The sequence below is a fragment of the Acomys minous genome, assembly GCF_964271855.1.
Source record: "Acomys minous genome assembly, chromosome: 13".
NCBI lineage: Eukaryota > Metazoa > Chordata > Mammalia > Rodentia > Muridae > Acomys > Acomys minous.
Genome location: NC_140495.1, coordinates 7,656,857 through 7,669,585, shown reverse-complemented (window position 1 = coordinate 7,669,585; position 12,729 = coordinate 7,656,857). Strand labels below are relative to the sequence as shown.

At 44.6% G+C, this 12,729-nt stretch overlaps 1 protein-coding gene across 17 annotated transcripts in view; it reads right to left on the bottom strand.

Moving 5' to 3' along the window:
• RBMS3 (RNA binding motif single stranded interacting protein 3) overlaps positions 1-12,729 on the bottom strand; it is a gene marked incomplete at its 3' end in the record, with an annotated part of 1,316,912 nt that overhangs the window by 105,294 nt on the left and 1,198,889 nt on the right. For all 17 annotated transcript variants that reach the window (XM_084751857.1, XM_084751867.1, XM_084751868.1 and 14 more), the window contains one exon: positions 9,961-10,007. In XM_084751857.1, coding sequence (XP_084607983.1) covers positions 9,961-10,007 — 47 coding nt within the window. The remainder of the gene's footprint in view (positions 1-9,960; positions 10,008-12,729) is intronic.

The following is a 12,729-nucleotide window of genomic DNA, read 5'->3' as shown; positions in this document are numbered from 1 at the left end:
TATTTATATGATCAAATTCATACCAAATTGGCCTTGCTCCAGAGTATTGGTTTTGGAAACGGGATCTCATGGAACCTAAAGCTGGTCATTAACTCATTAAGTTACGGAGGCTGGTCTTGAACTCCTGATCCTCTAGCCTCAGCTTCCTGAGTGCTAGAGTTACAGGTGTACACCATCATGCCATCCAGGAAACACTGTTTTTGAGTTTTGACTGGCCTTACACTTGTGCAAATTGTCTTTCTTCCGCTGGGATTACAGGTGTCCACCGCATCCAACTGTGACACGTCTCTTATACACATGATTGCTGCACACAAAACATTCATCTTTGTGCCTTTTATTTTTATATGCGTGTATGTGTGTTTGTCTGCTTAGCTGTATGAGCACCACACTTGAGCAGGTGTTCACAAAGGCCAGACAAGGTCATAGAAAGCTTTGGAGCTGGAGTCGCAGGTAAGCCATCTGACATGGGGGCTGGGAATCATCCCAGGTCCTCTGAAAGAGCAGCAGGTTGCTATTAGCCACTGAGCCAGCTCCCTAGCCCTCCAATTTCCACTTTTAAAGATTTACTGAACATTTACTGTGTGTGCCTCTGTGTTTCAGGACTCTGAAATATCACTCCGTGACTCTCTGTTTTGTCCCTCAAAGTGTGCCTTACCTTTATGCTCATCAGCCCAACAGCCTTCAAGGGCTTCTCACTGCAATGACGGCGGAATTGAGTCACCAGCCTGCCAGTAAGTCTTCTGCCAGCCTCTCCAACTTCTTTTCCTACCCACTGCTTATACACCTACATCTTTGGAAATTTCTCCTCCCCAAGATCCTGTCCTTTCCCATGCCTACTGAGCAGTACAGTGTGAAACCTGTCTACACAGAGGGCTGCCCAGCTTCTGTAGTCCTGCCTCTCTGTAGCCCCACCCTCTGTAGCCCCACCCCTCTGTAGCCCCACCCCTCTGCCCTCTTGCACTTGTAGCTAGTGTAGCAACTATCATCTCTGGTTTCATCTTCTTCTTCTTTTTCTTTTTCTTTTTTTTAATCTTCTTGTTTATTATTTTTCTTTGCTCTATAACTGAAGCAGTGGGAAGTGTCTCAAGAAATATCTCTGCTATAAATTGAGTGTATCTCCCACCTCCGCAGTTCATACATTGAAACCTTGACTTCTGGTATAATTGTATTGGAAGACAGGCCTCTGAAGAAACAACGTGAAAGGGCAGTAGAAGGGTGGGTTCTTGTTTGGAGTGAATTTGTGATTTCAATTAAAAACAGACACTTAAGAAGCCATTCTTCCATCCTCCCCCTTACACACACACACACACACACACACACACACACACACACACACACGGAAGAGTCACCAATGTTATGCAGGATGGTGGCCATCGAAAAGCCAGAAAGGGGACACTCTCACAGAAAGCAAAATGATGTCCTTGATTTTGAACTCTGAGCCTTTGGAACTCGTGAGGAGATCAATTACAGTTAAGACAATGGCTTGCCTACGACAGCCCAAGCAGAAAAATACAGTATATTTCTTAACTATTTCTCTCTCTAGACTGTTAGTTCAATGTGGATTCAGTTACTAATGGTCTTGCTGTGTAGAAGGGAGCCTGGGGCATTGTAGAAAGGAAACAACTGTTTATGGAAGGCACAAATGACTGAGAAGCTGACATTCCGACCATCGACAATGGGGCCATGAAACTGATAGGAAGGTAGAGATGAGACCCCAGAGAAGGGAAGCCCAATGCCACATCTTGGCAAATGTCCAAAGGAAGTGCGAGGAATGTCTGCTTTCCAAGAACGAAGGGCGTTTGTATCCAGACTCAGCAGACCTTTGCTGTGGAAGCTCTGGTTAGCTTTTAACAATCCCCTTTAGGTCTTAGGCAACTTTTGTTTCTGAGGCCGGCCCTAGAGGCTCATAAGGACATAACAATTACCCAGGGCCACTCACCAAAGTGCCCATCTCACACCCATGCGATGAGGTAACCTGTGTACAAGTCCACTCTCGCCCTCTTAAACTGACAGGGGAACCAAGGGCTGCACGGAAGCATGGGTGGTCTGTTTTGTAAGACATTCCAATTGGAATATTAAAAATGAAAGCAATGAAAATTGCATTGACAGAGTTTGCAAAGACATTCTGTGGGGAATGCAAAGAGCAGAAATATAAAGAAACCAACCAAGTAAAGGGACACTCATGGGAGGAACCTGTGGGGGAAAATTTAATGCGGTTTTTGTTCTATCTGCTCTAATCCCATCAATCAAATAAGAATGACATTTCATACTTACTAGCACATTCTGAAACTGCCATTCAAGTCAGAATCACTTCGAACGGAAAACACACCCGGAAGAGTGTTCAACGGAGCCCTGTGTCTTAATCTAATCCCAAGATCCGGCTGTGTGTACTCTTTATAGACCCAAAGAAGAACCAGAGGAATTTACTGAAAGCCCTAATTTAGGCCGCATCAGGAGATGGCCCCGGTGGCAGCTATGCCTTAGGAGGGCTGCACCCGAAGGAGAGATACCGACTCCAAAGGAAGGACCACAGCGTGTTGGTGCCCCTGCCACATGGACATATCATGTTTTACAGACACTATCTGAGGAGATAGCTCAGTCAGGAAAGGGCAAACACAAGACTTAGGTGTGGTGGATGTAAACATGCTTTTGTTTTGATCCCAAGTATGGGATAGGAAACAGAGGGAACAGGTGATGTTTATCCACTAGAAGAGGAACTGCCTCTTGTGGGGCATGGTCTTTGCCAACTGATAAACACCCTAGGACAGACTCATATATACAGGCACACACACATAGACAGACACATACAAACACACACACAGACACAAACACACAGACACATACACACAGACACATACATACATGCATGCATACATACACACAAATGCAGATACACATTCACATACAGACAAACACATATATACAGAAATATATACTAAAACAAAGGATTTGGATTTGAGCTTTTTGGTCTGGCTTTGACTATTCATTGCTCCAATTTGAGAAGCTCCATAGAACACTTCCAGGTTCCAGGTTCCGCTGCTGCTCTGGGTTCCGGCTGCTGCGGTTGCAGTCACCTTTGCTGAATTGCTGGTTTGCTGTTTAACAGGTCCTACTGGAATCCTGACGACTACAAAGAGTGGATTTGCTCCAGGAACATTGTCTAAGAAGGTCTACTCCTACTGTTCCCATAATCTCTTTTCTCTCCTTTCTAGGATAGGTGGGTTCGAAGGGAGGTATAAACATTAAAGAACCACAAATATATAGATTTTAAAAAGCTCAAAGCCTACAGAAAACAAACAAACAAAAATGTTTACATCTACTACAACCCACCCTCTCATGAGGCTGTTTATCAGCTGTGGGCAGACTAAAGGCAGATTCACCTCCCACACTTGGGATCAAAACAAAACCATGTTTACATCCACTACCCTTGGGTTAAATTCCTAGACCGCACTTAAGATAAGTGAGATGTGGGAGTGCGTGTAATCCAGCACCGGTGAAGTGGAGACAGGTCGATGGCTGGGCCTCACTCAACAGCCAGCCTACCCTATGGGGTGAGGGTGTGGCCAATGAAAGAGAGTGTCTCAAAAACCACGATGAGGGTCTCCTGGGAATGACATCTGAGGTTAAACTCTGACCAAAACATGGATGTACATGCACCCACACATCATACACACATGGATACACATACATCATACCACACAGAGACACATCATACACACACGTTCACACATGCAGGCGTATACACACATACACACACTTGCACCTGCACACACATGTACATGGCAAACACAGAGAAAGCCCAGCCCTCTCACATAGGCATCTACTTAAACAAATCCAAATAAATGCTTCGAGTGGAGGTGTTGAGTACTGGGGAGCAACTAATAAAAAATCAACCCAACTTGTAGCCATCATAGCAAAGTTAGAGGTACTCCCTGCGTGTGTCCTTGTACTTTGTGTGTGGTAACACACTCGTCGTGCCTGGTGAGTGATGTCACAAAGTTCAGAACGGATGCCTGAGCAAATTGTTCGAGTATAATCGTTTAGTCCCTTTAGAGATTTGTTTTAATGTTTAGTGCTTACGGTTTGCTTGCGTGTTCTATGTGGATAAGTGTTTACCTACATCAGGGTATGTTTACCACATATATGTAGTGACTGAGAAGCCAGAAGAGGACATCAGATCCCCTGTAACTAGAGTTACATGTGGGTGTTGAAACCTGAACTCAGGTCCTCTGGAAGAGCATGTAGCTTCTGAACCACTGTGGCATTTGTGCAGAGCCACACACACACAGACACAAGCACACACACACAGACACATGCATGCATACATACTCACACACAGATACACATTCACATACAGACAGACACATACAGGCACATTCACATAGAGAGACACATACAAACACAGACACACACAGGCACAAACACACAGACACACACACACATACATACATACACACACACACACACACACACATATATATATATATATATATATATATATATATATATATATACATGCATGCATACATACACACAAACACAGATACACATTCACATACAGACAGACACATATATACAGGCACACACACATAGACACATACAAACACACACACACAGGCACAAGCACACAGACACACACATACATGCATGCATACATACATATAAACACAGATACACATTTACATACAGACAGATGCATATATATAGGCACATACACAGATACATACAAACACACACACACACACACACACACACACACACACACACACACACACACACTTGGGGCCATGATTCCCATCCAACAAAAGCCTTCTTAGTACATCTGAGTGTTCTAAACTTGAGGCAGTCTTTTTCTTTTTTTGACAACGTCTGGAGACAGGCAGATGCTGCTGAACTCTATTGGGGAGTTCTGGCATCCCACCAATCACTGCAATGCACAGGGGCAAATCCTACCCACAAGGCCTCTCGTTGGGACTAAGAACCGTGATGTGGGCATATGGGTGAGGTTTCACGTGAACTAAACACCAAGCTAGCCACAATCTATAGAACTGAGCTACCTATTGAAGACCTATGTATCGTTGTGTGCAGTGTGCACTCAAGTGCTTACACACCACATGACTCTTGTGGAGGTCAGAGGACAGACCCAAATGTTGGTCCTCATCTCCACTTTGCTTTTAAGACAAGGTCTCCCATTTTACCACTTCCTACACTAGGCCAGCCAATCCCTGAACCCTCGGGTTCTGTCTCCATTTCCCATGTTGCTATAGGAAGACTGGACTCACACTCTCACTGTAGCATCCAGTTCACATGGGTTGTGGGGATCAGGACCCCTCTTGTGCACTGCAGGCACTCTGCCCACTGAGCCACCTCCCCAGCCCCACATCTGTGCCTTTAAGGGATGCAAACAGTCCCTGAATTTTCTGGCATTAAGGCAGGAAAGACAAGTATCCTGCCTAAGCCCGGGAAAATGAGAGTGTAGGGTCACTAATGGGATATCAGTTTGCCTAAAGAAAAGCCATCTCAGGAGGATTTGCAGTCAGCAGTAATATAGTAAAATCTTATTTCCCTGGCAATAAAAATAACACAGACATATCAATAACCCTAGGGTGGAATGTTTTTACCATAAAGAAAACATACAAAATCCTATTTGCACACCAAAATAAACAGAAAGAGCTCGTGTTTCATGTCCACGGGCAATATCGTTAGAGCTGGAGCCATGAATACTACCCGTAGGGTAACCAACAGGATAAGATTAATAAGTTTTTGGTCATTTTTACTGTAATACCAACATAGATTTTCCATTCATTTCTTTCTCAGAGTAATAAGGTGATGTTTCCGTACCACTTAATATCAAATGCCCACAGAAAACAACTGGCAAAGAACCCTGCAGGAAATGTCCCCTTCTCATCTCCCACAAGAATACATCTCACTCCAATAAAAAACCCTCTGAGAGGTTTCACACCACACATCGCGGGGAAGGGAGCGCGGGAAAGATGTGCTTGGCAATGTGGGAAGGCTTACGTCTCCTCTCCCCACTCAGAGTTGAAAGAGGTGGGATTTCACAGTGGCCTGCTAGGAAAACAAAACAAAACAAAAACAAAACAACAAGGAGTGACAGGAATAAAGAATTATAACAAGGTCGTGCTGACCCAGCAGAGGAGAAGGCATTTTTATACTGCTAAGCTGATCTCTGGTAAGAGAGCCATTATTCAGATGACTTTGGCCCTTTAACCTCCAACTCTTATGTAAAAGTGACATTGAGCTAACTTTAAGTGGTAACTTGGATGGAGTCAGTGCCTAAATGCCAACAGCAAAGTCTTACTGTGGTAGAGTTTCCTTGGCTAACACCCTAACAAATAAGCTAAACGAAGTCTCCATTCTAGATTTACAATGTAGGACTGATGCGGCAGTTACAGGACTCTACTCATTTGACTATTTTATTTCTTACTTATATATTCTTATTTACAAATCTATGATCATATCCGTCCCTCTGCTCTCCTGCTTCAGCTCTTCCCAGTCCCCACTGTAAATTCATGTCCTCTTCCTTATTATATTATCTATTTTTCTTATTTCTACAACTTACTGATAGGTACTAGTACTGCTTGTACGTGCATGTGTGTAGGCCCATCCCACCTTGGCCGCCATCTTTGTAGGAAACTGACTCCTTCCTCCAGCGGACGATCAGTTGCCCCAGCTGGGGGTGGGGACTTCTTGGTGAGTGGCTTGATCCTGTGCAGGTCGTGTGCAAACAACCACAGCTGCTCTGAGCTCAGGAATTTGACAGCTTCCTCAAGTGCAGACCGCTTAAGCTTAACTCTTCTCACAGTTTTAGTGGTTTGAACATGGAGTGCGCCCCCTGCCGGCCCCATTTTGTCGAACATTTGTTCTTTGAGCTGATGCTAGTGTTTTGAGAGGAAGATTCTGAATCCAGGAAATGGCTCTCAGGAAGTAGGTAGCATGTTTTCAGTCTGTTTCTACTTCTGGCTGCTCCTTGCTCCCTGATCTGGGCAGATGTGACTAGCCACCTGCACGCTTTGGCCACCACAGGAGCCACTCCCATCACCCCAACTGCCCTTCCTCCTCTACCGTAGGGACTGCACAGTCAAACCACGAGCTGAAACAGACTCCCCACCACACACACTTTTAAACTGCTTCCTCGTAGGATCTGGTCCCAGCAATAAGAGAAACTGTACAATCCAGCCCCAGATTATGCTCAGAAACCCCTGTGGTCTAGTGAATGGTTAGTGGATGTCAGAGGCCCATCGAACACACAAAAGGGGTAGCTGGTGAATTCTGCTGGCTCAGCATTAGGTAGCATCCAGTGTCTCTAAGGGGAATGCAGCGGCTTGTCTCTGTGTCCAGCCTGTGGTGGCCAGGCTGTAGGAATAGCCTCTTCCCTACAGTAGTGAATGTTTCTCTTTGTGACGTTGTTTTTCCCTGATGTAATGTGCCTCGATTCTGGACATGTCTATAGGTTCTGTAGTCTGGCAAGTAGGGCATCTAACAGGCTCTATACCCCTAAGAGGATATTGTTCTGAGGGGCAGTTTACTGAGAAAATATGTGAAGTTATATTGATACTATATTTATAAAAATGGCTGTGCTACCAGAAACTGACTATTAGAGAGTTACTATAGCAGTCAATAAAACAAGCACAGCATTGAAAAGTAATCAGTTGCTTATACAACAGAGTCTCTCATAGTGGTCTGGAAGTAGCCATGTGAGTTAGGCTGGCTGGCCTCTTAGCTGTAGAGACCTATCTCTCGTTACTTGCCCAGCACTGAGGTCACTATTACATGCTACTGTGCCCAGGGCTGAGGTCACTGTTACCTGCCACTTTGCCCAGCACTGAGGTTACCGTTACATGCTACTGTGTCCAACACTGAGGTTACTTTTACATGTCACTGTACCCAGCACTGAGGTCACTGTTACCTGCCACTGTGCCTAGCACTGAGGTTACTGTTACATGCCACTGTGTCCAGCACTGAGGTCACTGTTACATGCCACTGTGTCCAGCACTGAGGTCACCGTTACATGCCCCCATGTCTAGCACTGAGGTTACTGTTACTGTGCCCCCATGACCAGGTTTTTCCTAAATGTTGGTGTGGTACTGAAACTCAGGTCCTCGTGCTAACAAGGCGAGCATGCTGCTGACTGAGCTCTCCCCTTAGCCTTAGGCTATTTTAATCTCCTCAGTGATTTCCCTCTTTTACAGGATCTCCCCGCTTCAAAGACTTCTTCATTATTTAAACCATGCCATAATGAAAAGGCAAATTTTAAACCTTCAAATTAGCTCCAGCATAACTTTCTGTGCCTGCAAAGTTCTCCAATGAGAAACTTTTACTCCTGTAAAACGGTTGGTAGCTACTTCTCTAGACACCCCCCCCCCCGATGTTCTCAGAAGCATCTCCCTGAGGACCCTTGTTAATGACGTAAGTCACCACCCCCCAAATGCCGTGCCAACCCACTGCAGCTACAGTGCTCGCTTTCTTCTGTCCTTCCTTCCTTCCTTCCTTCTTCCTTCTTTCCTCCTTTCCTTTTTTTTCTTCCTTTTTTCCTTTCTTCTTTCCTTTCCTCCTTCTCCTTCATTTCCTCCTCCTCCTCCTCTTCTTTGTTTTTTTGAGAGTTTCTATGTGCAACCTTGTCTGTCTTGGAACTTGCTTTGTGGACCAGGCTGGCTATGATCGAACTCAGAGATCCACCTCTGTCTCCCAAGCCCTGGGATAAAAGCGTCGTGCCTGCAGTGCTGCCTTTCCTTCTCTCACAGATGGAGTTGAAGGTCTGTCCGGCTCTCCTGAGAGTAAAACTAGGAGTAAAATGTGACATTTGATTTTCATCTCTGTGTCTGGCAGACCTAATGATTTACTATTTGAGAAAAATGGGAACATTGGCCCTCACTCAAATGGCGCAGCGTAGTGCGTGACAGGAGCTACCTCTGCTGTTGAGGTGTAAGCTCCGGCCTATGCTCTAGAATCAAAGCATTCTACAGTAGCTCTGTGGACAACTGAGCTGGGGGAAGGTGAGAGAGAACATGCTGTTTGGGAGTTAGTACTCATGGCATCTTGAGGTAATGCCCTGTCATCCCGTGGATGACACCTATAATTTTGAAGCCATATAATTAAGTTTATGAGTAAGCTGATATCACATCTAAATTTCACTACTATACGGCCCAGCAAAAGAGTTATTGGTCTAAACAGCAATGACCATAACTGCGATTAAACTACTAATGTACAAGTAGCTATAATTGTATTCTTTCCATTTCTAACAGTATGAATTCTGTAAATAAAAACCAGACAGGCCTACTCTAATTCTGGACCGTAAAAAAAAAAAAAAAAAAAAAAAAAAAAAAAAAAAAAGACAGCTAGCAAATACTCAGGACCAATGGTATGCCAGCCAAAGCCAAGCAAAAGGAAGGAGAGAGAGAGAGAGAGAGAGAGAGAGAGCTTTTTCTAATTACAGAACAGTTTCAGAGAGGCCACACCATGTTGCTTAACAGTGTTGGTTTTTGGAGGCAGGATTTGAAGCTAAATAAGAGGCTACATGTTTCCGGGCACAGCCTAACATGACGAGCGAGGATACTTGAACAAGACTGACCGTGACCCTAGCTCCATTGCAGAAATGCACCTGGCCAAATGCTAGGCATCACTCAAAGTTAACCTTAGTCGAAACAGCTGGGCAACACTGGGGACACGGGTGACTCCCCCACACCAGAAATTTATGTTCCCTGCACACCTGGCCTCCTCTCATACCAGTTTTGAGGTATAAAAGGCCTAGAAGAGATGAACTAAGAGAAAGGCTTAAAAACATCTGAGGAGAAAGAGCCAATGGCAGGAAGTGTTTTGCTAGCAGACCACACACAAAAGAAAACCATATATGGACATTTTGTTTGGAAGGGATTCAAAGGCCATAGACTACTTAGAAAAATTGAAATTAAAAAACCAGATAAAGCAGGGTCTACTTACCCATTCTGTATGGCAGCTGTGGGGTCATAAGTCAGAGCCATGCCAGCCTGCAGAGAAAGGGAGAAGAATAGAAAAATGTTATCTCAACATTTTCATTATAAACATCAAGTTTATAATGCAAAACATTCAGTTCAAAAAGCTTTGTTTTCTTGATGTAAGGCTTTTTACCCTTGTATCTCTTTCTTTACCTTTCTTGCCCCAACAGGCCAAGTTTCACCATCTACAAACCAGAATCCACCAGCGAGAAGGGAGTTTGTGTGATGTTACTCAAATAGGCCAAATGATGGGGACGCTTGGATGGCTTCCATCTTGGTTTCATAAACCATCGCTGTCTGATGGGGTAAGCTGTAGCTCTCCTGGTAGTGACAGGAGCAGCTATATTTCGCGTTATTGAAAAAAAAGAGGAAGGTGCCTGTAGCCCAGATTAAAACAACAGGTCCTTGAAATGCATCCAGCCTGAGAGAAAAGGTATTAAGAAGTATTTATTTGTACCTCAGAGGTATGTGGGTAATGAGTTTTAAAGGGCTTGTCTGATATATTGCTGCTCCCTGTCCTTACTAAGAGTAGGAAAATAGGGGAGATCATTTATTCAGGATGGAAAACTCTAGGCCATGTGGCTAATGAAGAGGAAGTCTTATTCTGTTTTGAAGTATAAAGCTACCTTTAACACACACACACACACACACACACACACACACACACACACACACATCCCACCATCACCACCACCACCACCACCATCACACACCAAATAAAAACCTCATCATTATAATGACTGGTTTCAGAAGTGCAATCAAAAATGTGGCCACTCTGCAGCCAGTCATCTCTGTCCCTTCATCTTCCACTGACTTTGACAACTCTATGAAGAAGGCAGACGCAGTCTCTCTCTGTCCCATCAGTGAAGGCACTGAAGCTAGCTGAGGTCAATGGCTCGCTCAAGGTCGCAAACCTTTGTTAGCTGTGGGCTAAGGCCTGCCCAGGCCTCTTTCTCTCTGGATCCTTAGCACTATCTGTGACGGTTTGTGTATCTGTACTTCTGTCTTCCACAAAGGAAGCTTGCCAAGGACCCTAAGCTAGCAGAAGGCACAGGGGTGCATCCTGTGTCCTAGACACTCACTAAAGAGCCAGATCTCCCCACTCACCCTGCTACATAGAAATCAGGAACAATATGACCATGGGCTACTTATTAATTACATGGTATAACATTCACCCTGAAACCTGTAAGAGGGGACCCCACTCCCCCATCTGACTCAGAGCCTTGTCATGTTGCTATCTAAATCATCAGTAACACACCCTCAATAGGTCCCTTAGTCAAAAAAGACAGTCCATGTCAGTGTCTCTCTTGAACCTTGAACTCTGAGACCTTACACCCACAGCGGATGTGGGATCCCTGCTGCTCTTCTGTGACGACGACGCTGGCTTGGGGTTCCAGTAAAGCCTGGCTTCCGTCTCTAATTGGATAGGAGGGCCTTCTCTGTGCTGTGTTGACAGGTGACCTTGGGTATCCCAGGACCATCTGTGTAGTTAGCACTTGGAAGTAGAAATGAACCGAAGAAAGGAATTTAAAACAGCCCAGGTTATCTTTAGGGTGGTATTTTTTGTTTTTGTTTTTAAATTACTAGCTGAATCCTGTCAGTGGGAATTTTCTCTCTTTGATAGCCTGCCAAAATTATATAATATGTACCCACTGGGGAAATTGGGTATATAGACAAAATCCCTGCAAAGTTTTTATAACTTCTCATGACTCTATAATTACAGAAAATAAAGAAAGTAGGAAGTGTAGCTGAATGAGTTTACAGGACTTCTCAAGGTAGAAGAAAAAAATAAAAATGTAAAGAAATGAAAGAGCTTTTTTTGTATTTGAGCTTTTCCCTTTCTGACATGGTTTAACCCAGTTTCCCCATCGGATTCTTTGGATTTAACACATAACTGAAATGAATGGGCTGTGACGTACAGTGCGGCCTGCTGCCTTCAAACTTGCATTTCTCACATGATTTCCACAAATGATATGTTTCACGTTGTTGTGTTGGTTGGCATGAGGACCTAAAGCCTCGTGCCATGGACGGTCAGAAGTGGCATGGTGGGAGAGAACCCATAAACCAACGCAAAGTCTGCAAATAGACTGAGATGTCTGTTAGCAGCAGAGTGGCCTGGAGTCTCCACTGAGGAAGCTGACCAGTCACCCTAAGCCTCAGGGCCCAAGGGAGCACATCCTGCATGATGGTCACACATTAGAACATTAGCTAAAGTGACAAACAAGTCCCTTGTTCTCCTGCATGAAGAGTACATCTGGAGCAGCAAGCTGCTGGGGGAGGGGTACCTGGGGCAAGGAGACGGGCAGAATCTAAGGCAATGCTGTCCCCTACTTCAGGATTTTGCCACTGAGTATCTTTGACTGCAAGAGGCAGTCTTGGGTCACAAGCCTTTGGAACAGGGTAGGGAAGAAAGGAAAGCAAGGGTTAAGCAAAGAGAGTGTTGGCTGGGTGTCACAGTCCAGCGACAGTGTTTGACTGCACCTGCGGCTCACCTTGAGCATGACAGATTGCCGAGTTATGATGCTAATACGCCCCTAATGCAGATTCTGCATTCAATTTCCCTTTGTCTCTTCTCACAAAGGATGGGGAAGAAATTGATTTCACTGCTCTGTCTAGCCCCCCTCTAGACAAAGCCAGAGGCATGAAATTACTATTGTGTAATCACCAAATATGATGGCATGTTGACAAACTCCTGAGTCACAGGGAGAAACATAACGTAAAATGTCTTGGAACA